The sequence below is a fragment of the Chamaea fasciata genome, unplaced genomic scaffold, assembly GCF_029207755.1.
Source record: "Chamaea fasciata isolate MVZ Bird 193981 ecotype frontalis unplaced genomic scaffold, bChaFas1.0.hap1 SCAF_1, whole genome shotgun sequence".
In the NCBI taxonomy this organism is placed as follows: Eukaryota; Metazoa; Chordata; class Aves; order Passeriformes; family Sylviidae; genus Chamaea; species Chamaea fasciata.
This window is the reverse complement of record NW_027094086.1, coordinates 153125323-153149884: the sequence shown is the minus strand read 5'-3', so window position 1 is coordinate 153149884 and position 24562 is coordinate 153125323. Positions and strand designations below refer to the sequence as shown.

The following is a 24562-nucleotide window of genomic DNA, read 5'->3' as shown; positions in this document are numbered from 1 at the left end:
GTACACTATCCCATCACGTTAGCTCTAACACATTGTATTTTAAATAGCACCCTATACAGCCTGAGTCTCTTTCCTACTTGGATCATAATGGATCAGGACCTCCTCGTGCAGAACAGCCCACACAATAATAAACAGTTTCCCAGGTAATTGCCCTTGTCCTCACTCTGTGAACGTTATGCTTAGACGTTGCATATAGGTAAAGCTTTGTAAAATAAGGACCTTGTTAACCTTGTAATATCATGGCTCGGGCCTGCTACTTTGGCTAAGTAGAAGAGGACTACGGGAAAGTGACTCATCTGAACTGGAGGTAGAAAAACAAGTTATGTAACCATTACATGCTCACATCATGGTATACGGTGGTTAGTTGAATTACATTTGTTATGCTAAAACGGAATGTAACTGATAACAGCCTAACTCCTTTAAAAGGCCCGGTTTTTGCAACAAAGGGCTCTCCTTTGCACCTGCCTGGGGACTGTGTTGCTCTGCTTCGTACACTTAGCAATAAACACACATCCCCATAAGGCATTAGAAAGAGATCTGCGTTCTTCCTATGTAAATGTAACTGAGACATGCCTTACTTGTTGAATAAGCAAATCCGAGATTTCTATCCAAGTTGAACCAATGTTTCTGACTTTGAATACTTCTTTTAAGCTTTTCTAATTTTTCAGCATCTCTTTTGATGCCCACACCAGACCTTCAGCTCGCTCACCTCATGAGTGCAGCAAATACATCCTCTCTCCTTCAGCACTGACGAACAGGGTCAGTCACTCTTGCCAGCTTATCACAAAAATTCACAAGTTCATATCAGGGTTTTGAGCTTTGATTTCTGGGATGTTGGCTCGAGAGATGATGCTGGGAAGCTGAAAAAGTAAAAGGATTAGTGGGGTCCTGGTGGATACCAAGCTAAACATAAGCCAACAGCATTTCCTCGGAGCAAAGGTGGCCAACAGCATCCTGGGCCTCAGCAGAAGGACTGCGGCCAGCAGGTCAAGGACAATGACCTGTCTCCTCAGCACAAGAAAGACATGCCAGGAGTGCTGTGTCCAGTCTGGGCTTCCCAATACAAGACAGAAACGGACACACTGGAGTTCGTCCAGTAAAGGGATGGGGAAATGTTAAGTAATGGAAGTGTTTGTCCTAACAGTGAGATTGCAAGAGCTGGGACTGTCTGGAGAACAGGCTCAGGGCAGTCTCATCCATGCGTGTGATGTAATGGTAAAGTGTAAGGAAGACACAAACAGCTGCTGCTCAGTGGCCTCCAGGGATGCTGAGAGAACCAATGGGCACAAACAGAAATGCAAGAAATTTCATTTAAACAGGAGAAAGAAGTTTTGAACTGTAAAAGCTACTATGCACTGGAACATACTGCTGGGAGGGACTACTGAGTCTCTATCCCCAAGATATTTAAACTGGAACCACTCTGCAGCTCTGGAAGAGCCAAAATCACAAAAGTGAAAGTGGCTGAATAGCTTTGTCCAGCTAAACCAGACAAGCTGTGTTTATGCTTCCTGAATAACTGAAGCACATAAACACACAGGAGGGTGCAGCAACAGCCCTGAGAGTAACACAGTGAAGACAACTTTGTCCAAGTACACAGCTCATACTCACTCTCTCCCTGCACTGCTCAGCAGAATTACATAGCTTTAAGTAAGGTCCACTCTACAGCTTGTTTATCGCCCTCATCTCAGAGGCTGCAAAGTTTACAAGTGATGACATTACTCTGCCTGGAAAGAAAATTAAATTTATTTTTAAAAAAACTCAAAACAAACCAAACCCCTTCTAATCAAACAGCCTCATTCCATAGCCCATGTGCCTCAGAGTGGGTCTGGGAAAGTCTTCCTCCTCCCTTGACCTCACATACCCTTCACCCATGGCAAGGCTGGGAAGGGGATGGAAAGTGCCAAGTGTTAAGGTGCTGAGAAGCTCTTGATGTTTCTCATCTCTCAAGTGCTGTTGGCCTGTTCCTGCTCAAAGAGGGCCATGGCTAAATGTGAGCGGGATGCGAGTCCTTCCAAGTTACTGAGCACACAGCGGTGGTACAGCTCCTCACTGAGTCGGGGATTGCAGCTCCTCAGTGTGTATTTCTGCACTAACCCCGGCTCCACAGCCCTGAACAGGTGCAGGCCAGAATAGTGGAGGAAGACGTCAAATACCTCCATGCTCTCCAGCACCTCATCTCGGTCCAGGATATCGGCTGCAAGCTTGGTACGTGCTGTCATATAGTCAGAATTATAAAAGCAGGCCTCAGCAAAGGAATGTCTGTCAAAATGCCCATCTCTCAGGAAGTCAGTGTTGGAGGATGCTGTCTGCTCACCGCGGTATACCAGCGCGGGGTTGAACTCCTGGAAATGCACAGGGAAAAAGACCTGCCAATTGCTGATGGTATTCATGCGGCAGCGGTTCAGAAACTCCATGTTGATTTCTGTCCAGACGCTGGCCAAGAAAAACAGCGTGTCCACAGGGTGCTTCTTTGAAACTATATCCATGAGCTTCACTTGCGACGGCACCTCTGTTTTAACACTAATCCACGGGATTTTAACTTCTGCATAACGTTTCTCTAGCTCTCCTACCATGGCTTTGACTCCAGCAAAAACATCCACCTGACCAACTCTCTGGGCATCGTAGGGATGGTAGATAAAAAGCAAAGTCAGCAAGGCATTATCATGAGTGTCCAGTGTGTTCATAGCAAACATATCCAGGAAGTTTGCTACAAAATCCAGGTCCTGCACTGTCAAGGGAAGCACCAGTTGCACCCTTGTGGCCTCTGTCACATATGGCATGGGAATAATTTCCACCTTACTTAAGGGTCGTACCAAGCTCACTCGCTTGGCCAGAACACGACTGTGACCCTTCTGGGTGGCAGCCTCCAGGAGCAGGTCCAGGGTGTACTCCATGCCCCGCGTGGGGTCGAAGCGCCGGTAGCCGTTCAGCAGCTGCCGCTTGCTGAAGCGGAGCAGGGGCTGATAGAGACGGTTCAGCTGCTCCACAGCAGACTCGATGATTTCGCTGACGTCTGCCTTGCTGGCTCCAGAGAGCTCACACTTTGGGGAGCCATCAGGACAGGAGAAGAGGTGCTGTTCCGTGAAGTAGTCCCAGCTGATCACCTCGAAACGGGACTTTGGAAGGAATGGGGCGTTAATGCCCACAGGCCAGGTCACACCTGCCTCACCTGCAGGGGTCAGCGCCGTCAGGTTCCTGATCTGCATCTGTGCAAAGAGAGAGAACAAGCTGATCACCACAATGCTCTCAAAGAGGTCTGGGCCAGCTCCTCCCCAGGCCCACCTCACCACCAGAACTGTACATGGGTAGTGTCACACCAGGAGTTTTGGGTAACGTGGTATCGAAGTGCTGTTTCTGAGACAACGGACTATAGCCCGTGTCTGTCTGACAGTTGCTCACAAACATAAGCAAAGATCTTCCTCCAGTGTGCTGAAAATGAAGGAAATGCGTTTGGTCAAGGAGTTTTTGCAGGTAACCCTCACCACATACCTGAAGGTCCTGGATCTCCTGATAAGCTCTGTCCAGCTGGATCCTGCTGAACTGTTTGTGCAGCCGGTACATCATGGTCATGTCAGAAACAGGGTGCACGGCAAGAGCTGCTTGGAACTCCTCTTCTTCCTCCTTCTCTGGTTCAGTATTCTTGGCCAGCTCATAAGTGTGATAATGCTGGCCCTGAAACAGACAAAACCCAGAAAGACTGGCATGGAACTTGAGTTCACAGAGCAGCTTTTCCTCACCCCAGACACACATCTGCTCCTCTTTCCATACTTACTGTAGTTACCAGAAAAAAAATCGGGTAAGTTGTCCTTCCCACCCTGCACTGCATTCCCACTTGCTTCTCAGAACCAACATCCCTTTATCCTGCCTTCAAAAACCTGTGAATCAGCCCTGCTAAAAAAGCTGAAAATTAAATCCTGTGTGTGCTCTCTCCCTCAGCATCCCAGCTGTGATTCTCACCCCCCCCCCCCCCCTCCATCCAGTGCCGCCATAGCACAGAGCCCTTCCTTCCTCTGCAACTCACAGCAGTAGCTCACAAAAAAAGCCACTTGGCTATGCAGTAGAGAAAGAGTAGGATTCTGGGCTTTGTCAGGCTCAGCTGACACAAAACCTGAGCAGGGAGGTAGTACCTGGAGCTGGGAAACACAAGTGATGCCAAGGAAATCAATGATGCAACGACCCAGCCACTCATCTGGGCGCACACTGAGGATCTCATTGCGACAGCTGTCCAGGTGTGGGTGCAGCTTGAGCAAGAGGCTACGGGACAGCAGGTAGCCAAAGCCCCCGTGACAGTAACGGGCTTGCTCATCTCCCCCGATGAATTCCTCCGCTCGCCCCAGGTACACATCTTGGTTAATACTCAGGTGTGTCACCAGAGCCTTGACCTGCTCAGCCTGGGCATAGGTGTCATCCTGCATGATGTAGAACCAGTCATAGTCAGAACCAAAGTGCTGGTGGATGTAGTTCATGGTCTCATACATGAGCCAAATGGGCCTCTCATCGCCGTGGGCCACCAGCACCATGCCATGAGGCACCTTGGCACTGCGCAGCCCCGTGAAGTACAGCAGACGAGGAAAGTGGTGGGCCACCGTCTTGTTCACTGCCACTGCCAACGTGTTCAGTGTGGCCTTGGAGGTCAGCACAGCCACAAACAGCCTCTCGTGGAATCCCAGCTCTGTCTGGATGTAGCGAGTTCTGTAAAGGAAGTACATACCTACATGACAAACAGCTGGAGGAGAAAAAAATCAAAGAATTATGGTAACGTGGGATAAGTCTTTAACGGCTGGAATCTACCCAGGGCAAAAAAGTCAAGCCAAGTAATAGAGCTTTAAGAGAAGACTCACTAGTGAAAATCCCATTTTGTAAAAACACTCGTTTCCTTCAAGGTAGCTACAGTCTCACATCTATCTCAGCTAGAAAACTGTGCCGGTGCAATCAAAATTAAAATACCACAGAGCTAACTACTTGGAGCTTAGCACACGGTGCGGCTTGGCAGGTGTGCTCAACAAAAACACAGGAAAGATTGTTGAGGAGTCTCTAGTGCTGGTGGCTGAGGTACACCAGCTGCACATAGGGCACTGGGAGATCACTGAAGCCCCAGGCCATGAGCCAGCAATGGGTGGTGGTCTCTGGCCTCACAAACGTCACAAAGCCCTGCAGGACCCAATGAACAATGAGAAGACTCCAGACCAAAACCCACCACTGCACCAAGAGGCACAGCAGGAAACGTATGAAAAGAACACACAGAGACTGTGAGGGTACAAAAGTCAGGGGTCCCTTTGCTCAGGGCCCCTCTGCAGAGGCACCACCCTGAACTGTCGTGATGTTGCTGCACCACAAGTGAAATACTTAGAACAACCAAAGGGATTCTGCTACAGGAAACCTGGGGCCAAGGAAACTGGTCTGGCAGTATGAGCACGGTGTGTGGAGGGGGCTGAGCACGGCACCTGTTGGGTCACCAGAGCCGTAGCTGCCAAGGAGCCTCGGTCCCAGCAGGGACAGCCTAGGGCAGTGCCAGTGTGGTGCCCAGAGGGGCTCCCGCATGGTCAGGCAGGAAAATCTCCTTAACATATACACTACAACTAATTGATCAAAACTTTCCTAATGAGTAGGCCGGTTAAAACAAGCTTAGATGAATAATTTAACATGTTCTACTAAACAGGAGTAACAAAACAACCACAGAATCCCAGAATGGTGTGGAGACTGTTAATACCGTCTAGTTCCAACATCCTGCCACAGGTAGAAACATCTTCTGTTAGACCAGGCTGCTCCGAGCCCTGTCCAGCCCAGCCTTGGACACTTCCAGGGATGGGGCAGCCACAACTTCTCTGGGTAACCTGTGCCAGTGCTTCACCATTGTCACAAGAAAGACTTTCTTCCTAATATCTAATCTAAAGCCTCCAGTCTGAAGTCATTCCCCCTTGTCCCATCACTCCATGTCCTTGTTAAACAGTCTCTCGCCATCTTTTTTGGCTGCTCCCTATCTGGTACTGTAAGGCTGCAGCAAGACCACTGTGAAGTTTCTTCTCTCCAGACTGAACAATTCAAATTTTCTCAACCTTTCCTCCACCCTTCTAATAATCTTGGTGGCTTCCTCTGGATTCACTCCAATGAGCTGATGTCCTTTTCGATGCATCCCAGGGGTGGATGCAGCACTGCAGGTGGGGTCTCACCTGAGCAGGGCAGAATCACCCTCCCTGGACTGACAAGAAATATTCCCATTCTTCTTGGGCAATTTTGCTGCCTTTTTTCTTCTCAGGTTAATTTCTTGAACACATCTCTTGCACCGCTTAAGGTAACAGTCTTGGCCGTTGCCTTGGTGCACCACGCTCTTACTACACAAGTTATTTGAAACAGCAAATATCACCTTGAACCTCTTCACTCACACGAAGACTTCGAACTTCCCACGAGAATATTTTGCTCGAAGGAAATCCAGGCCAGAAAAACCATAACTTACCTGAGCACTTTTTTGTAAGGCTTGTTGGGGTCTCTGTAGTACGGCACAATCCGCGGCCTGAAGTCCTCGTGGCCCGGGGCCGGCCTCCCCTCCGCTGCCTCAGGCGGAGCCCCGCGGGCGGGCAGCGCGGGCGGGCCCGGTGCCAGGCAGCGCTCCTCGGCCGCGCCGTGGCTCCAGGAGGCGCGCAGGAGGCTCAGGCTGCAGCCAAGGGACAGCCCGAGCAGGAGAGGCAGCGCGGGCCGCAGCGCGCTGAGAACGGCGCCCAAGCGCATCGCGGCAGCTACGGCCGGGCCGAACTCACCGGGCGGCTGCAGGACATGGCGGGCGCGGCGCGCTCGGGCGGCAGCGCTCCCGCGGGACGGCGGCTCCGGGGCTCTGTTACCCACAGACCGGTGACGGGACCGAGGGCGGGCCGGAGTTCCGGGCCGGGGCCGCGGGCAGTGACGGCCGCTTCAGCCCGGCCGCGCTCCGCCGCTGCCACCTCACCTGCCACATCGCCCCGCGCGCTTCCGCTTCCGCTACGCTATCGATGGTGCGGGGGGCCGCTCTGCCCCGCGCCGCCGGCGCCTCTATGGTACCTGCGAGGGCGGGGCCGGGCCGGCGCGCGGCATGCTGGGAGGTGCGGCGGCCTGGCGGACGGCGCTCCCCAGGGCCGCGCACCGCCCGGCGCCGGTGACGCTCCGCGCTGCGATTGGTCGGCGCGCCGAGGGGGCGGGGCGCGCGCACGCGGTCGCGGCGGGGCTGTTGCGACAGAAGGAAAGCGCGAGCGGCCGGTGCGGGCGGGCCCGGGGAGCCGAGAGCGGGGAGCAGCGGGGCAGGGCCGGGGCGGGCGGCGCGGTGCGGGCAGCGCAGCAGGCGGGCGGGAACCCTCGGCAGGAGCCGGCGGCACCGTGTGCTGCGGGCCGAGGCGGCCGGCCCACGGGGCCGCCGGGGCGGGGAACAGAGGCGGGGCGACCCGGGCCGGGCCGGATCGGCGCGGCCTAACGGCGCCTGTCGCCCCCTCTGGCGTAGCTCCCACCCGCGCCATGCCCTCCGACCTGGCCAAGAAGAAGGCGGCCAAGAAGAAGGAGGCGGCTAAGGCCCGGCAGCGGCCGCGCCGGGTCCCGGACGAGAACGGTGATGCCGGGACGGAGCCGCAGGAAGTCCGGCCCCCGGAGGCCAACGGGACAGTGCTGCCAGGTGAGAGGGTGGCCGGTCCTGTGTCTGCCCAGCGTGTCCCAGGGCAGGGGGCCCGGCCGGCGCCGTTCCCGGCCGGACCGTGTGCGCTCGGGGGTGGACGAGCCGCGACGTGGATCTGGTGAAACACCTCGGGCACGGGTTGCGCGGAACCGGGCGGCTGCAGTGGCCGCCCTCGGGACAGCTCTGCCCTGAAGCAGCAGGACACCCGCGGGCCCTGGGGGCTCCGCATGGACCATGTATATGAGGGATGCCCGTGGCCCTCGCTTGAGGCATGTTAGTCTGAAGATGGAGGGGGCTGATAGTGCTGTCAGACACTTTCTCTGTCTTCTGCTACTTGATGCCCGGACCTGTTTGCGGTTTTTTGGGTTTTCGTTTAGTTTGGAGTTTTCGTTCCTGCTGCAGAAACCACTGAACTAATTGTCTTCTTACTGCTATTTGCTCTGACTCTTTGCTCACCTGTTTCTCTGAGATGTACCTGGTCTGCAGAAACTAAGAACCTGTCCTCTAAAACAGGTTTTGTGCCTGTTAAAGAGAGAGGCTTTGCCTCAGAGAGCTGTTGGTGTTAAAGGAAATAGGGCAGGTAACGCTTACAGAGGGAGAGTTTATTCTTGGGCCTTCCTTTAGCTCACCGGGGAGCCGGCAGGGTTCTCGCAGGCTCCGCTGGCGGTGCGCGGCGGTCGGTGCGCGGCGGTCGGTGCGCGGCGGTCGGTGCGCGGCGGTCGGTGCGCGGCGGTCGGTGCGCGGCGGTCGGTGCGCGGCGGTCGGTGCGCGGCGGTCGGTGCGCGGCGGTCGGTGCGCGGCCGGGGCCCCGGCGGGCGGAAAGGGCCGTTCCTGATCGCGGGTGCCCCGGCGCGCTGCACCAATCGCCGCCCTCCGCCGCGGGTCATTTGCATACCGCCTCCCTATTGGGGCGGGCCGGGGCGGTGGGCGGGGCGGGCCGGGGTCCGGGTGGGTTCGGGGGAAGGCCCCGCGCCCCCGGGGGCGGGCGGGCACCGGGCGGCTCCTCGGGGAACGGGCACGGCCCTGCCCCTGCCCCAGCTCAGAGCCTGGGACAGCGCTCTCGGGAACACGGTGGGATGGTTGGGGTGTCAGTGCAGGGCCGAGACTTGGACTCAATGATCCTTGTGGGTCCCTTCCGGCTCAGGAGATCGTGTGATTCTGTGTGGTCGATACGGGCATATTTCTTACTGAGGTATTTACGCATTGAGGTAACACTTCCTTCCCCATGTTTGCTCACCTGCTTCATTCTTTGTTGTCACTGCTCTGTGGCATTGCTCAAAGGGGTCCTGCATCAGTGCCAGTGACGTTTTTTGCTCCTCAACTAAGGCACATTTGCCAGGGTATTAACAGTGATTTTGCCAGAAGTGCTGGATGCTCACAACCAGGGTGTCATTCCACACTGGCACGGCCTAAAATCAGGTCTGCCTGCCAAGATCCCCAGTGCTATTGGCTACTTCAAAGGGCAGCATCTCTCACTGAGGAGTGAAGCTGGCCTGTGACAGAAGGTCAGCGTGACAGGAAGGATGGTGGTGAGGCTCTGGCACAGGTGGCCCAGAGAAGCTGTGGCTGCCCCATTCCTGGAAGTGTCCAAGGCCAAGTTGGACAGGGTTTGGCGCAACCTGCTTAGTGGAAGGTGTCCCTGCCCACGGCAGCAGGTTTGGAATTTAATGCTCTAAAATTTGGAATTAAATCCAAACCATTCTAGGATTCTGTGATGCTATGATTTGCTTGTACTGTAGGAGGAAGGGAAGATGGGAACGTGCAGATGGACATCGTAGCTTCTCAGAAAAATTAGTAGGAACTGTTTCAATGCTGCTGCTGCTTCTCTATTCTCAGCTTTCCCTTTGTTTATTTTCTAGTCAATTCGTTTTCTGGCCAAGCCTTTTCTTAAGCTTACAAGCAATGGCTTGAATGCTCTACTAGTCTGGTCCATCCTGCAGGGGGATGTTAGTCCCATCACATTCAGAAAACAGCTCGGTGTTCTGGCTGTTCACTTAGTTCTGATGGTCCTGTTTTATTTAGATGACACTTAGATATTCAGGTGGTGGAAGTTCTGTCTAGATCATGTATATCCTCCTGCTGAGCTGAAAAGCTGAGTGTCATTGCATCTGAGTCTCCTCAGCTCTCCCGTAGAAATGGGAGTTGTTTTTGTGGTCCTGGGCTTTTTGGTACAGGGGCTTATGGCTTCCCTTGTTTGTAAATCAGTAACACTTCTGGTTTTCTCTGCATATAGAGGTGGATGCTCTTACAAAGGAGCTGGAGGACTTTGAGTTAAAGAAAGCTGCTGCCCGAGCCGTGACAGGAGTGCTGGCCTCCCACCCCAACAGCACTGATGTGCATATTATCAACCTCTCACTGACCTTTCATGGCCAGGAGCTGCTGAGTGACACCAAACTGGAGCTGAACTCTGGGAGACGCTACGGCCTGATCGGCCTCAATGGGATTGGTAAGCTGAGGGGAAGCAGCATGGCTCCCTGGAGCTCGGTAAAGGTGTCATGCTGATAAGAAGCTGGGCAGATGCAGGTGGGAAGTGCTGGAAACCAGAAGGAGGGCTTTAGACAGTCACGGTTGGTACCCAGCAGTTTCTGTTCTCCCATATCTCCACCCAGGAAGGGGTTGCTGATAGAAGTCTGAGATTGCATTCTAGGTCTCGACTGTGCTCTTGATCTTGTTTCTGTGGAGAGTGGGGTGAGATGTCTGGGATCAGTTAATCTGCCTGATTCCTGTTTGCCTGATTAGCTTCGTAGAGCCAGTAAACCAGATGCTAATGGTGTTGGTCAAAGAACTTGTACTGTATGGTGGAGTAGAGAATGTGTGGTTTGGCCTGACTAGGAAGACAACTGTACAGTCCCTGGAGAAAGTGATGCTACATTGAGAGATGCAGAACGTGGTTGTGATGGGAGAGGTGCTAGTAAGAGTGACCATCTGGTTTAAGTTTCAGACAGCCCAGGTTGGTTTTCCTCTGTGTTAGAAGTTTTCAGAATCTGGGAGCCTGACACCAGCTGTCAGACCTGGTTAGACAGCAGCAAGTACAACAGAAATAAAGTTCCCCAAGTCTGGGCAAGGGCTGAAGTGCAGTTGTTGCCAAAAAAAGCTTCTTCATGTCTCAGTCCTGTCCTTGGGGTGGTGAGCCTTGGCTAGGAGGGCGGCCTGTCCTAGCGAGGAATGGGCTCTGCTGTGCCTCCAGTTCATCTGGCCTCTTGGGAAAAGCATCCCCAGGATTATCTGAGGTTGGAAAAGGAAGGAATCACAGTGGGATCTGAGTGTATCTCATCTGTTTCATTGTGATGTAGTATCTCACCGAATCCAGCAATTAATTGTGATTATCTGCACACAGGGAAATCCATGCTTTTGTCAGCTATTGGGAAGCGAGAAGTGCCCATCCCAGAGCACATTGACATCTATCACCTCACCCGAGAGATGCCTCCCAGTGACAAGACTCCTCTGCAGTGTGTGATGGAGGTGGATACAGAGAGGGCCATGCTGGAGCGAGAAGCGGAGCGTTTAGCTCATGAAGATGGTAAAGCTTCTCGACGTCCCAAGGGACATTTCCTCCATTTCCTTCCCTATCAAAGAAAGTCCAGGTTCCTTGGGGAGGTTTTCACACGTTGTGATGCCTGTTTTGCCCAGCTGCCCTGTACTAATGGGTGTGGAGACGTTTCTTTGGAGGAGTTATTCCATGTGGCATTTTACGAAGTGTCTCAGGCTTGGATATGTAGGGGGCTAAACAGGGGTAAAGCAGAGGGACTGTGAGGTTTCCCAGCTGTGCAGCAGTGCAGCTGAGAGGCCTTTGTAGGCAAAGGTGCTGACTGGCAGGCTCTCTTTCAGCGGAATGTGAGAAACTCTTGGAGTTATATGAACGCCTGGAGGAGCTGGATGCTGATAAGGCAGAAGCACGGGCCTCACGTATCCTTCATGGCTTGGGGTTCACACCAGCCATGCAGAGGAAGAAGCTGAAGGACTTTAGTGGTGGCTGGCGAATGAGGGTGGCTCTTGCCAGGTGAGTGGAATAGTGTCAGCTGCCTCCCGTGAGAAAGCGTGCCTGCTCATGACTGCAGAGCCACAGACAGTTCTGAGAGCTCAGAGCGGAGCTGAGAGGCTTTGGGTTGCCTACACTTACCCTGTGCTGTCATCTCCCCTGTCCTTGCAGAGCACTCTTCATTCGGCCTTTCATGCTGCTTCTTGATGAGCCCACAAACCACCTTGACCTGGATGCCTGTGTGTGGTTGGAGGAAGAGCTGAAAACGTAAGCATGGAGGAGTTTGCTGCTTCTGTGGGTTGTGCTTTTCTGCTTGTCAGCATGTGAGCATGAACATCTTGTCAGCACGTAAGCAAGTTCTGCAGGAGTAACTGTATAGTTCTTGGGAGTGCGTAACTGTATAGTTCTTGCAGTACCAGTGACACCTTCTGCTTGCTGCTATGTGAGATTCTTTGATGCAAGGGTAAAGAACTCAATTCTCTGTCTCCCTGGCACTGAAGAAATGACAAATGCCGGTTTGTACTCCCAGGTGTAAGGTGCTTCCTTGTAAGCCTGGGGCAGCCCTTGGCAGCCTGTGTACCAGCATTGTGTGCTGTACCAGTAGTGTGAGCTTTCCAGACCTGGCTCCCAGCTCATCTTCCTGCCCACCATTTTTATGTTTTCACAGAATTGTAGTATCTGAGTGTGTTGGTTTCAACTTTTGCTAGTGTGTGAGGTGACTGCTTTTCATAACAAAGGTAAAATGTTAAGGTGTAAGGCAAAAAGCTTAGGAACAGTTAGGAAGCTCAGGTTATGGGGTGTGCATTAAAAGAACTGTATTGTGAAAAGGCCTTTGCCTTTGCAGAGGTTTTTCCATCATCTCTGTCAGTTGAACCTTTTGCATCCTTGCTTTAGAAGTGAGGTGCTTTAGAAAAGAACTCTGAACCCATTTTGGGCAGGCTTTAACCCCTTGTTGCACAGATTTGGAGCAGAGCCAGATGCAGCGTGCATAACAGAGGGGAGTCTGTACTGAGGGGAAAGTAAACAGCAAAGCCTGAAACTTCTTAGAAATGTGATGTCAGTGGAGTCAGCTGCATCAGTGGCACAAGTCACCTGCCACATAGGCAGCTAGCTCTGGGCTTTTTGTGTTAACGGGCAAAGACCATGTGGTGGTGCAGGGTGTTTTACTAGAGTGAAAATTGTTGGCAGGATTTACTCACTGCAGTTGGTTGTAGCTGCTTTACGGCCGATTTCCCAGAGTGTGCATATAAAGGCTTTGTCACCATCAGGGCCAACAAATAGGATTTCTTTTCCTAATTTAGTCTCTAACAACTTATGTGGTGCCCCAGGTTCAAGCGGATCCTTGTGCTGATATCCCACTCCCAGGACTTCCTGAACGGCGTCTGCACCAACATCATCCACATGCACAACCGCAAACTTAAGTACTACACGGTCAGTAAACAGAGCCCCATGTAACCAGCAGAAACAGGGGCTGTTCTCTGGGCACAGCTGATGTTCCATGCTCTCTTTCCAGGGAAATTACGATCAGTATGTAAAGACTCGCTTAGAACTAGAAGAAAATCAAATGAAGCGATTCCACTGGGAGCAAGATCAGATCGCTCATATGAAGGTACCTGCCTGGCTGCATGAGCACCCTCCTGCCCTTTTAGTGGGCATCCCTTCCCCTCGTAAACCTTGTCACTGTGGCTTTTGGCTAACTCTTTTTTTGCAGAATTACATTGCACGATTTGGCCATGGTAGTGCAAAGCTGGCCAGGCAAGCTCAGAGCAAGGAGAAGACCCTTCAAAAAATGATGGCTTCTGGCTTGACAGAGAGAGTTGTGAATGATAAGGTAGGATCAGACGTGGGATTGCATCTAGAGATCTGTATTTTAAACGTGTACTACAGAAGTAGAAGGGTCTTCAGAGACAGCAGGAATGGCTGACAGAGCTGGTAGCAAGAACGAGATGCCCTTCCTGATGCCAAGGATCCCTGTACTCAGCATGGAGTAATGCTGAACAAGGAGAAAAGGAGGAGGAATTTTCTAGGGGAGGGAAGTGGAGTTGTCATACCAATAAGGCTGTTCTGCCGATATAGAAATCAGAAAGGAATACCTGGGGCTCGTAGGGGATGAGAGAGGATACTCAGTACAGCTTTTACCTGTGCAAAGAGTACAAACTCACATTTGTTTCAAAGGGAAAGAAACAGGAATTCATTAGCCAGCAGATGAGCCTGCAAGCAGCTCATCAGAATAAATCTGAGTGAGTTGCAAGAAGGGCTTACAAAAAGTCACAGTCTGGTGGCTTGGTCTACGGCTGGTGTTGGTAGTGAGGCATGGTTACACTGGAATGACTGGGCTGTCCCGTGTTCCGGGGTGTCTCACAGGTGGATATTCTGTGTTAACAGACCTTATCGTTCTACTTTCCGCCCTGTGGGAAAATTCCCCCTCCTGTCATCATGGTGCAGAATGTCAGCTTCAGATACACCAAGGATGGGGTGAGTATGGGAGTATGCGAATAGAGATCACTTGTATTCCTGCGTTGTTTGGGAGTGGGAGACTTTTGGCTGAGCTTCCTGAGGGGGCTGCAGTGTGTGACTAATAGAGCTAAGTCCTTGGCAGTGCTAATGCTGGGCCTGCTGGGGACAGAGCATTACGGGTGCAGCAGAGGGGCTCTGGAGGGTACAGAAAAGGCATAATGTTTCATGGTTTGTGTGGTTTGCAGCCATGGATCTATAATAACCTGGAGTTTGGGATTGACCTGGATACTCGTGTAGCTCTTGTTGGACCCAATGGAGCTGGAAAGTCAACACTGCTGAAACTGCTCACAGGAGAGGTTTGCTCCGTACATTGTCTATCCTGCTCTGGGCCTTTACTTTTGGGATAGTCTTCAATAAAGTGCACTTGTTTGCCAGAACATCCTGGTCAGGCCTTAGAAGTCCCATGGTCTTATTGAAACATAGGGTTTTTCTCTCATATTACCTGTTCAGATTGCCTCCCCTGTGCCAGACTGGAGATGGCTGGATTCTGTATTTCTGCCATACTGCAAGAGGAGAGATTTCCTGGTGAAATGATTTTATCTTCCCTTTCTAGCTGCTGCCCACAGATGGGATGATTCGCAAGCACTCACATGTGAAGATTGGTAGATACCACCAGGTACTCCCTACAGCAGCCCTCAGGGAAAGGGAATGCTTAGGAAAAAGCTGTCAGGAGTGAGGAACCTCGCCCCTCTAGTTCTGCTTCTAAGGCCTCTCCCACTGCTGCCATTCTGCATCTGGAGATGGGGGAAGGGACTGTTCCATGGAACGGTCTCCAGCTCATGTTCTTTCCCTGCAAATAGTCTGGCTGTGGTCCTTCCTGTTCAGTCTCCCACCTGCTGTGGCAGAGCTGGTTGCCTTGTGTTTGGTGGTGGACAAGCCTCCTGTTCTGAAGCAGCATTCCTGTTCCTGAAATGGAAATTATTCCCTAATAATTCAGCACAGAGGCTGTCCTGTGGGTGGGATTATTGGCTCGCGTTCTGCTGCTCACCTGGTACCAGAGGGGTGCAAGGGGAGTTGGGCTTAGGGCCATGAAGTAGTTGGTGTGCACAGCCTGGAGCTGACTTTTCGTCTCTGCCAGCACTTGCAAGAGCAGTTGGATTTAGATCTCTCACCCCTGGAGTACATGCTGAAATGCTACCCAGAGATCAAGGAGAAGGAGGAGATGAGGAAAATCATTGGCAGATATGGTCTTACGGGGAAGCAGCAGGTGAGTATGAGCTGTTGAGGTTTGCTCTTTGTTCATTGGGGGAGTAGAGGCTCTGTGTTTTCTGGTACTCTGCTGATACCTGACAGTGTGATACAGTATGCAGCATGGCACACCACTGCATCAAAATGCTTTTTCCGTCTCTGCCTTTGAAATTGGAGGAAAAAAAAAAAAATAACAGCTCATGGGAACTTTCTTTGGAGCACAGCGATGTGTGGGTTGGAAGGGGTGACCCCCTCAGACTCTGGGTGAAAAGAAAGCAAGTTCTGGTATAGTGCTAGACCTGAGCATGTTTTAATTATAATTTGAACTATTTTGCTTCTCTCTTATTTCTGAGATGAATACTAGGCAGAAGTGCTAGAAGATTCTCAGCTGTTTCAGACTTGGTTCAGACAAGAGAGTGGTCTCACCTGTGGTGCTCTAGTCCAAGCATGACACGCTCCTGTACATGACACATCCTGTGTGTGACAGTTGTCCACATCGCTGCAGTTCAGTGTTGATTTTTACATTGGTTTTGCCCATTTGTCACTGCAGAAGTTGACAGTAGTTTGAGTGTTGTGTCAGTGAATACCAGGCAGACCAATTAACTGTTCTTACACATCCTTGGCACGAGCTGGGCCTTGCTGTGTACAATCCTTCAGAAGCCCCTGGAGTTCTTTCTTCCCGGGGTGGAAGAAGGTTAGTGTAGGTGACTGAACACTTGTCTTGTGTCATGGAGCTGCTGGGAGCCCAAGGTGAGACCCAAGTGGTTTGGGTCAGGGTGGCAGGCTGTCAGGTCACTGCAGAGCTGCAAGCCATGTGTGTGTTGGGCAGGTGAGCCCCATCAGGAACCTCTCTGATGGGCAGAAGTGCCGTGTGTGCTTTGCCTGGCTGGCCTGGCAGAACCCTCACATGCTCTTCCTGGATGAGCCCACCAACCACCTGGACATAGAAACCATAGATGCACTGGCAGATGCTATCAATGAGTTTGAAGGAGGAATGATGCTTGTCAGCCATGACTTCAGACTCATCCAACAGGTAAGGACGGTTGTGAGTTTTGTCAGAGCACCTTTCTAACATTTTAGTAATTAAAACGAGGTGTTTTCAACTGACTCACTCATCCCAAAGATGGGTGAGTGAAAAAGAAATTGCAATTCCCTTACTGTGTTCACATTGAACAATTATGGAGCTAATCCAGGAAAACATTAGGTACTTACATAAAAACCACCACAAATGTCAAGTGCTGATCTGTCAGCTATAGCTTTGGCTGCAAGTTCAGGTATGATTTTATTTTTCACTGTGATAGATACAAGTAGTTCAGGTTAAGAACTGCTTTTGTTTCAGTTACCAATTTAGCAAGAAAGGCTTTTCATCTTAGTCCATGAACAAAATCAGAAATACAGAGGGGCCTAGGATTTTCAGTTCTAAAGTCTTGTATAAATTACGTGGAAAACACCAGGGAAGATGTTTCTCTGTAGATTCTTTTCTTTGGTAGTCTAAACTATTTACCTATCTATCTAACTTTGGTAGTGATAGTTACCAAACTTTTCTTGCCAGACTTCAGAGAGTAGTTTTTAGTTAACTTTATAATTTTGGTAAGATTTTAAAATTTTGTACTTTAAACCCTTTCCTCCTCCCCCTCCGCCTTCTCTTCCTCCTCGGGTGTTTGCTCCCAGGTCGCACAGGAGATCTGGGTCTGCGAGAAGCAGACAATCACCAAGTGGCAAGGGGACATCCTTGCCTACAAGGAGCATCTCAAGTCGAAGCTGGTGGACGAGGACCCGCAGCTCACCAAACGGACCCACAATGTGTGAGCTGAGGAGCTCCAGCCCGTGTTCCGTGGGGCTGGCGCTGGCCGCGCGACCCGTCTGCCCGCCGGCAGGAGCGGAGCTGCTGCTCCCTCTGCCTGTGTTCTAGGATTGCTGCAATACTGCTTCCCCTCGACTTGCCTTGCACCTCTATGTCTGGACAGAGCTGTTCTCTCCTGATCTGGCTACGTTTGGGCAACTGTTTCCTTATTTAGACAATGTCCCATCTGAGCCAGGCCTTGGAATCTGTTGGCTTGAGGTCACGGCAGTGGCCATCAGGGTGTCCAAGCTGCAGTGACACGCAAGTGGAGACCCCAGCCCAGCTTCTTCTGCCTTTTCCTTCCCAATTTCTGCTTCAGTTTAGATACTTCACTTCAAACTCCTCTGGCCTTGGTTTGTTTTTAACTATTATTTAACAGTGTAATTAACAGATCTGCCCGAGAATCCATCAGTCAATAAAGAGAGAAAAAACAATCTTGTGTTGTTTTGTGAGCCATGGTAGTTGGGGTGTGCTGGGGTGAGTCAGCAAGTGCTGAGTTTGAGTGAGACTGGCCCTTCCTACTAAATGTTCAGTTCCTCAGTACACCCAGAGCTGTGGCCAGAACTTGAGAGATGTGAAGTGGTGAGTACTGAGCTGTGGAGGCACTGAGCAGTGGGCAAGGTCCTCACCTGGGACAGACGCCTCTGCTCAGCCAGACTGAGCACTGCATTTCCGGTGAGTCACAGAACAAGCCACGAATGCTTCTGTTGTAGACAGTGACAGACACAACTTGAAAATGTTCTAAAGATCAATGTTAGGAGACAGAACATAGATCTATGGAACACCAACATGTGTCCCACCAACACAGCGACTCAGGTGTGGTGTTTTGCTCACCTTGAATTGTCTAATGATGAGACTCAATAATGTAGGAATTTTAGACTGTGGATTAGTTCTTTGTTCCTTGAACATTTAACTAAAGACTAATCAAATGTTTAACTTTTATTTTTGTTCTCAATAACAGATTCTTGGAAAAGTTGGTGTTCAAACCTCACCCTAAGCCACAGAAGCTTGAATAAAAGACATGTTTAATTTATTAAAACAAAGGGTACTAAAGGGAAAGATAGGTAGCAAATCAAACCTTGTAGCTTTTTTTTTATCATGAGTCTGTTTTAATTACTTCTGACACATGAGAGGGGCAGCACTGGTCGCAGGAAAGGTTCATGTAGCCCGGAAACCCGTCCAGCAGCACAAGTTGCTGGGTGGATGGAAGGACAGGACAAAGGAAGGAGTTGTGCTCCCATGCAGTGCATTCTTTGCTGTAAACTGACTGGCTTTGACTTTTTGAGTATTTCCTTATTTTTCTTTCCTAAAGGGCCCATCCAAGTTGGGACTGCTGCTGTGGAAGCACTGAGTGTCATCCATAGGACAAATGTCACAACACGAGCTGCTTCCTGTCGATCAAATAGGACCTTCAGGTTTTTCACTGGTTCTATCAATGATCTGAGAGGAGAAAAATAATATGTTTTCTGGGAAAATAATACCAATTAGTATAAATGCTTCCAAGTTAGTTCTGCAGAAAGGTCTAGATGGCAGTAAATGTCACTTGGATGAATATCTCACAGTGGAGAACTTGGAAGTATTCAGGTAGAGCGAGGCAATGAAAACTCACAGGGAACTGATTGCTCAAAAGACTGATGGTCACTAATTAATAATAGATTAATGCACATCTGCTCTGCTCTCTAGGTTGCAGGAAGTGTTGGTGAGATGGAAAAAGTTGTGAAGTAGCTCTGAGAATGGTGAGGAGTCCAGACTGAAGCTAGAGCTATTGGCCCTGTGCTTCTTACCAAAGATTTGGTAACAATTCGTTTCTCTACATTTCCGATCTGGGGGTGATAAATGCAGGATACAATCTCACACTGAGTTCCTTAGGAATGTAAGTGCTGTGAACAGCCTGGGGACACTGGGATGACAGGCAGCATGATGGGCAGTAGTTGGAGCATTGCTGTAGCTCATGGAGCCAAGGAGAGCTCCGTTACCTGTGCTGCTGCAAAGAGAGGAACTTCTCAGATGCAGACGCATCTCCGATGTATCAACAAGGACCACAGATGCACGTTTAAAGCAAAAGCAGCAGTAGCTGCACTAGGTGTCACAGTAGGCCAAGACTTGTAAAATGGAATCTATAAACGTGCTTTATCAGCCTTGATCTAACCTCAATTTGTTCTGTGGTGACCGTTTGTTGGCTGTGCTGGAGCAGCTGTGGCAGACACATGTCCTGAAACACTGATCTCAGAGACAGCCACAAGCTGGGGCAGTGCCACTTCAAGCTGTTTCAGCTGAGAATTTTCTGGTTTTGCAGAAAAGCAAAACTATCAATAAATCACAAGAATTGCTCCTTAGTTGCTAGGATGGTCATTTCTGTAAAAGAAGTGACCCAGCAGCTGCACAGTCACGCTTGCCTGTAATCCAAAGGAAAGGCTGGCTCTAACAGCCACAGCCAGAAGTGGCAGGTGCAGGCTTGTGGGATTCCCTTGTGCGTGTGCTGCAAGTAGATCCACACATCACAAAACCAGCAGCAGGGTGAGTCGGGCCCAGCACACAGCAGCGTGTACAGCCTCTAGCACATGCATCCAGGGAAGCAGATGGTAACTCCAAACCTGAGAGTTCAAAGCTGACTGTACTGCTCAGTGGACGAGCCTCCATCCTTGGTGTGTAAAGGCTCCCTGTGCCTAGTGCTGAGTGACCAGTTGCTGCTCCTCTACCAACGGGCTCCCTTCCAACTAATTTTTTTTTTAATTTTTTTTTTTTTTAGAAAAGACAGCTGTGTGTTTATCACTCTGTAATGTTGTGTATCACAAACGGGGGCAGCTGGGGAGGGATACAACAGCCCCCAGCTCCAGCACAAGAGTCCCTCCCTGTGTGCTGTGACCTGAGACCAAGGTAACACAGCTCCATCACAAGGAGGGTGGTGGAATGTCCCTCAGGGCTGGGAGCCCTGGACTGTTCCCTGTCAATGCACAAGTAGTGATGTCTCCTGCTCCTCACTCCCAGTATTAGTCACTCCTGCTTCGAGAGGATCCCAGTACCACATACCTTCACAAGACCATTCTCCTTCACAAATGCACAAACACGACCATTGCAGCCTGTACTGCCTGATCACTAACTTTTCAGTTTCTGCGAGCAAGGACCTCGGTGTGGCACTGATGGCCCTTGTCACTGTCACAGTTATTTGCACTAGGGGAAGGATCAGGTGCCTCCCCATGAGCACAGGCTGAGAATAAAACAATTCAGTGAAACGATGTGGGCTGCACAAGCAGTAGCAGAATCAGTGACTGATGAGCAGGTCTCCCAAGCTCACTCTTTGGACGATGTGATTTGCTCAGGATGTGCCAGTATGATGTGTCTTCCTGAGCAGGAGACTCCGCATGGCAGCACAGAGACCCTGGCGTGTTCCCCCACCAACCAAGCATACTGGCATCACCCTTTTATGAAATTACTGCAGTGGTGTCTGCTGAAAGGCTTCCTTTTCTCTCCCAAGCACAGAAAACTCTGTTTTGTTCACGTCTCTACTTGTTCCTGCACAACAATCCTGTGTCACATTTACCCTCATTAGTGTAACCACTGGTTTCCAAGACAGATCAAATCCACACTTGGGGTGTCAGCCCTCCACTGCCCCGCTCCTGACATTCCCAGCCCCGTTGTGTGCAGGTGGGATCCCAAGAGCAGGCCAGGTAGCAGGGGGAATTTGGCTGGTAGGGTGCTGTTGGTGGTACAATGCTGTTTTTCATCTCTGGACCAACGCTTCCTGCAGTTACTGGGTTTTCCCTGATGGCATTACCTGCTCCAGAGCACAGATGTGATTCCATTTGATTCTGGAGTACCTTGAGTGCTCAAATCCACAGCCTTGCACCAAAGCAAGATCCCTCCTGTCACCAAACCCCTTTTGGACCTGGGAATGACTTTCCTCTGGTAATTCTGTCCCCAGTAAATCAGATGCTTCTGCTGTTGCCCCTCTTTGCCCAGGTTACACTCCAACTTCTCAGGTCTCAAAGTTTAGTTGAATCTGTCACTCCCAAGCACCTCTCAGGCCAGCTGCTTTTCATTTAGTGCAAAGTGGAATCCTCAGCCACAGGTGTGTAATTATCCTGCTCCTTGGGGGCTGCAGCTGAGGCAGGTTAGGTTCTGCTGCCTATATAACCAGTGCTGGTGAAAGTAATAACTGCTGGTGCTAAATAACCAGTCTTACATCACTTGTTGGTTGCTCTGTCAGAGGTTAAGATGAGCTCAGAACCTCTGAAGAAACATGATCCTGCTTCTGGGGAAAAAAGGTCTAAGAGGAAGCCTAAGAGAAAGGAAGCCTTTTCAGTCTACATTTATAAAGTGCTGAAGCAGGTGAGTAAATGTTTTTTTTCTGCTAGAAACTGCATTATACATAAAGTAACTTCTGCCTGTTGTATGTTAACACCATAAAGAGTAAGGAAGAGAAATCTGAGTTTCTAGAGAGTTGGGGAAAGAAGAAAAAGTGTAAGTGCAGGTACAGGAGAGCCCCAGCTGAAGCTTAGAAGCTGAGGGAGTGGATTCTTGGGGTGGTAGAGATGGATCTAGAGCAGAAAGTGTTTCCTAGAGGGAATGAGCTCTGGTGCTTCTCTCTCCCTGCCTGAAGAAGTAGTTTTGTGGAGGTCAGTGCAGTAGAAACAGCTGCTTCTGGCCCTGTGAGTAGGTATCTGGTGACTTTTGATGGGGAGGTGAGCACGTTTTTGGAAGTGGCCGTGAGTTTTCTAGGGCAGAGTTGTCAGGTTGTCATCATTAGCCTGTGGATAGGACTTGGAGATTGGAGTATTTCCACCCCCCGCAGCCATGTGTTTCATGGGGATTGTGAGGGGGCTTCTGCCAGTGCAATCCCGAAGTTCCTGTAGCATTTTGGGAGCCTCTCCTGAGTTTGAAGTGGCCCACGATTTGAAACCCTTCAGGTGGCAGCTACAGGTGCTTTTGGAGTTAGGGTGCCCTGTCTGGGATGGGGAATGAGGCTCCCACTCCTTCCAGGGTGGTGGACGTTTGAGATTGAGCTGGTGTTTGGTTACCATCTGGCAGGTGCACCCCGACCTCGCCATCTCCTCCAAGGCCATGAGCATCATGAACTCCTTTGTCAGTGACATGTTCGAGCGCCTGGCCTCGGAGGCGTCCCGCCTGGCCCAGTACAGCCACCGTGCCACCATCACCAGCCGCGAGGTGCAGACGGCCACCCGGCTCCTGCTGCCCGGAGAGCTGGCCAAGCACGCCGTCTCCGAGGGCACCAAGGCCGTCACCAAGTACACCAGCAGCAAGTGACCAACTGGGCCCCACTGAAACCAGCCCAGGCCTGGCTTCTTCTCCTACAGGAGTTGGGGTTTGGTCTTCTTCAACTGAAAAAGCAAACCCTCCTGTTGCCTGCCTGCAAATAAAAAAAAAAAAATGCATAGAAACACAGTGTCTTTAATTGGTGCATCACAAAGTGTGAGGCAGTTTAAACTGTGGCCATAGGGATTGTTTGGTAGGGCTGGAAGAGCAGCTGCTGTTTGAAAACAGCCGCATGCCACGAGGAGCAGAGACCACAGGGCACGGCTGGGGAAAGTTGGGGTCATTATGGGTAGTGGGTTCTCTGCAGATCTCCAGACTCCTTGCTCTTGCTTTCAGATTCCTGACTGCTAAAAAGTTCTGCTGCCTTTGACTTTCCCATTCTTCTTCAACTCTTTCCTAACTGTGGTGGGTCTTTCTGCCCAAGTTATCAGTTTGTACTGGTCAGAGTAAAAGCTGAATCTCCCTGGGTCAATAGGATGAAGTTGGCACTGGGTAAAGTGCTTTTCTAATGTTTATAAACTATTTTCAAAGCTGTTCTTTGTTTGGTTGGGGTTTTTTTCTGGTGGGCTGTGGGAATGAGAGTTTTTCCTTGTTAGCTGTTTTTGTGTTTTGTTTTTGTCATTGCTGTTGTTTGGGCTTTGTTGTTTCTGGTTTTATGTTTTCTTCTAGTGAAAGCTTTCTCCTTTACAGCAGAACTGAAGCAAAATAAGCTTCACTGAGAGAAAAAACAAACTGTGCTCTTTCTAGACCTGTGGCCATCCTCTCTACTAACTTCCAGTGTCCTGAAAGAGAGCTTTATCTTGCAAGGCTCTAAACTGGGCTAGGACTGGGTGTGCTGTGTTCTACCTTGGACCAATATTTTAATGACTGGCACCCACTGCCTTTCCTTGTATCCCCAGGTACTTCTTTCAGGAGGGATCCAGGGCCCTGAAGGGAGCACGAGCATGTTCTGTCTGTCCACGTGGAGCCTGGGTGACCCACAGGGCAGATTGTTGAGTCTAGAGCCATGACCCTGTGGTGGATGGCTTGGCTGCCCTGTAAGCACAGCACCTTGGGATGTGTGGGGCTGTCCTGGATTCCTGCACAGAGGTGTTGCCTCAGGGTCTGTGGTGGAGTGAAGAAAAAATGTGGTCCATGTTCTGGATGGAGCTCATAGAAGAGTTTTGGTTGAAAGGGTCCTTAAAGCCCATCCAGGTCCACCTCCCTGCCATGAGCAGGGGCACCTCCCACTAGACGAGGTTGCTCCGAGCCCTGTCCAACCTGGCCTTGAACGCTTGGGCATCCACAGCTTCTCTGGGCAGCCTGTTCCAGTGCCTTTGGCCAGCTTCACACTGGGACTGAATGGCTGGTTCTAACGTCTTACCTTCACAGCCAGCATCAGGCTGGGAGTACCAGGAGGATCCAGAGCTGTGTTGAGTTCCCCTGTGACAGTAAATGGGACAATCCTGGATTTCACCAGCTTGTGAGGTGCTGCTGAGTCTCATGAGCCCTGGAGCTGTGACAGATGCTGATCTCTGATGAGGGTCAGCCTGGCTCAGCAGCGTGGGCCAGACAGGATGCACGTGATGCTTCTAGGGAGAGTACAGGAGGCAGCAGCACTGAGCGTCTCGCCTTCAGCTCCATCCCTGCTGCTACAGAGTGGGGCCGGACTGGGTCCTCTGTTTCCTTTTGACTTAGGACAGCACTGAAGAGGGACCTCTTCGTTGTGTCTGGCCTGCAAGCCAGAACTGGACTCGAGCAGAGGTGTGGGCTGCACTTCTTTTCCTCCCTTTAACCCTTGTGGTGGCTGTGCTGTGTGGAGAGGATATGTGGCTGGTGCTAGACAGAGCAGCTGGAGGGATGTTCAGCTGCACTCATGGATTGGAGACAGGCCTGGGAGAGTCCAGCCAAAAAGTGGGAGGCTGAGCAGCCTTGATTTGCATCGGGCAGGTGAGCAGCTCATCTCCTTGCTGAACTTGTTCTATTGCTCACCAGGCCATCTGTCTGTGCTTGTGCTCTGCTCCACCTGAGGTGAGGAGAGGGAAGTTTTGCCTTGATCCATAATTGTGGAAAGGAGCTGAAAACATACCTGAAAGTGAGATTAAAGCATAAATGAGGTTAGGTGCTGGAATACAAAGTGATAATTCAA

At 50.9% G+C, this 24562-nt stretch overlaps 3 protein-coding genes across 5 annotated transcripts; 2 read left to right on the top strand and 1 right to left on the bottom strand.

Moving 5' to 3' along the window:
- Positions 1-1719: 1719 nt before the first annotated feature.
- On the bottom strand, positions 1720-6966 carry CHPF2 (chondroitin polymerizing factor 2). Of its 3 annotated transcripts, XM_066202958.1 has the most exons (5): positions 6455-6965; positions 4533-4692; positions 4128-4409; positions 3490-3672; positions 1720-3206 (listed from the first exon to the last, which is right to left on the bottom strand). In XM_066202958.1, exons 1-5 carry the CDS (start codon positions 6724-6726, stop codon positions 1944-1946), a joined length of 2160 nt encoding a protein of 719 aa, XP_066059055.1. In that variant the 5' UTR covers positions 6727-6965; the 3' UTR covers positions 1720-1943. The 3 variants fall into 3 exon arrangements, with proteins under 3 accessions (XP_066059055.1, XP_066059046.1, XP_066059064.1); XM_066202949.1 differs by having other exon boundaries at positions 4128-4692; positions 6455-6966; XM_066202967.1 differs by having other exon boundaries at positions 4128-4726; positions 6455-6515.
- A 196-nt stretch (positions 6967-7162) lies between these two features.
- Positions 7163-17586, top strand: ABCF2 (ATP binding cassette subfamily F member 2). Its single transcript, XM_066202922.1, has 15 exons — positions 7163-7227; positions 7466-7633; positions 9867-10079; positions 10971-11153; positions 11462-11633; positions 11784-11879; positions 12941-13043; positions 13126-13221; positions 13324-13443; positions 13998-14087; positions 14315-14425; positions 14683-14745; positions 15208-15336; positions 16147-16350; positions 16989-17586. Exons 2-15 carry the CDS (start codon positions 7480-7482, stop codon positions 17124-17126), a joined length of 1872 nt encoding a protein of 623 aa, XP_066059019.1. The 5' UTR covers positions 7163-7227; positions 7466-7479; the 3' UTR covers positions 17127-17586.
- Positions 17587-21329: 3743 nt separating this feature from the next.
- H2BK1 (H2B.K variant histone 1) lies at positions 21330-23404 on the top strand. The gene is made up of 2 exons (XM_066202936.1): positions 21330-21489; positions 22189-23404. Exons 1-2 carry the CDS (start codon positions 21376-21378, stop codon positions 22423-22425), a joined length of 351 nt encoding a protein of 116 aa, XP_066059033.1. The 5' UTR covers positions 21330-21375; the 3' UTR covers positions 22426-23404.
- The last annotated feature ends 1158 nt before the right edge of the window (positions 23405-24562 follow it).

What these genes read in the sequence shown, in the direction of transcription:
- CHPF2 (XM_066202949.1), bottom strand. Translation starts at nt 6,726, where the DNA reads ATGCGCTTGGGCGCCGTTCTCAGCGCGCTGCGGCCCGCGCTGCCTCTC. An exon ending in CCTTACAAAAAAGTGCTCAG is followed by an intron (nt 4,693 to 6,454) that starts GTAAGTTATGGT and finishes CTTCCTTTACAG; the next exon opens with AACTCGCTACATCCAGACAG. An exon ending in AGGAGATCCAGGACCTTCAG is followed by an intron (nt 3,207 to 3,489) that starts GTATGTGGTGAG and finishes CTCTTTGCACAG; the next exon opens with ATGCAGATCAGGAACCTGAC.
- ABCF2 (XM_066202922.1), top strand. Translation starts at nt 7,480, where the DNA reads ATGCCCTCCGACCTGGCCAAGAAGAAGGCGGCCAAGAAGAAGGAGGCG. An exon ending in TTGGAGGAAGAGCTGAAAAC is followed by an intron (nt 11,880 to 12,940) that starts GTAAGCATGGAG and finishes GTGGTGCCCCAG; the next exon opens with GTTCAAGCGGATCCTTGTGC. An exon ending in AGAGAGTTGTGAATGATAAG is followed by an intron (nt 13,444 to 13,997) that starts GTAGGATCAGAC and finishes CTGTGTTAACAG; the next exon opens with ACCTTATCGTTCTACTTTCC.
- H2BK1 (XM_066202936.1), top strand. Translation starts at nt 21,376, where the DNA reads ATGAGCTCAGAACCTCTGAAGAAACATGATCCTGCTTCTGGGGAAAAA. An exon ending in TTTATAAAGTGCTGAAGCAG is followed by an intron (nt 21,490 to 22,188) that starts GTGAGTAAATGT and finishes ACCATCTGGCAG; the next exon opens with GTGCACCCCGACCTCGCCAT.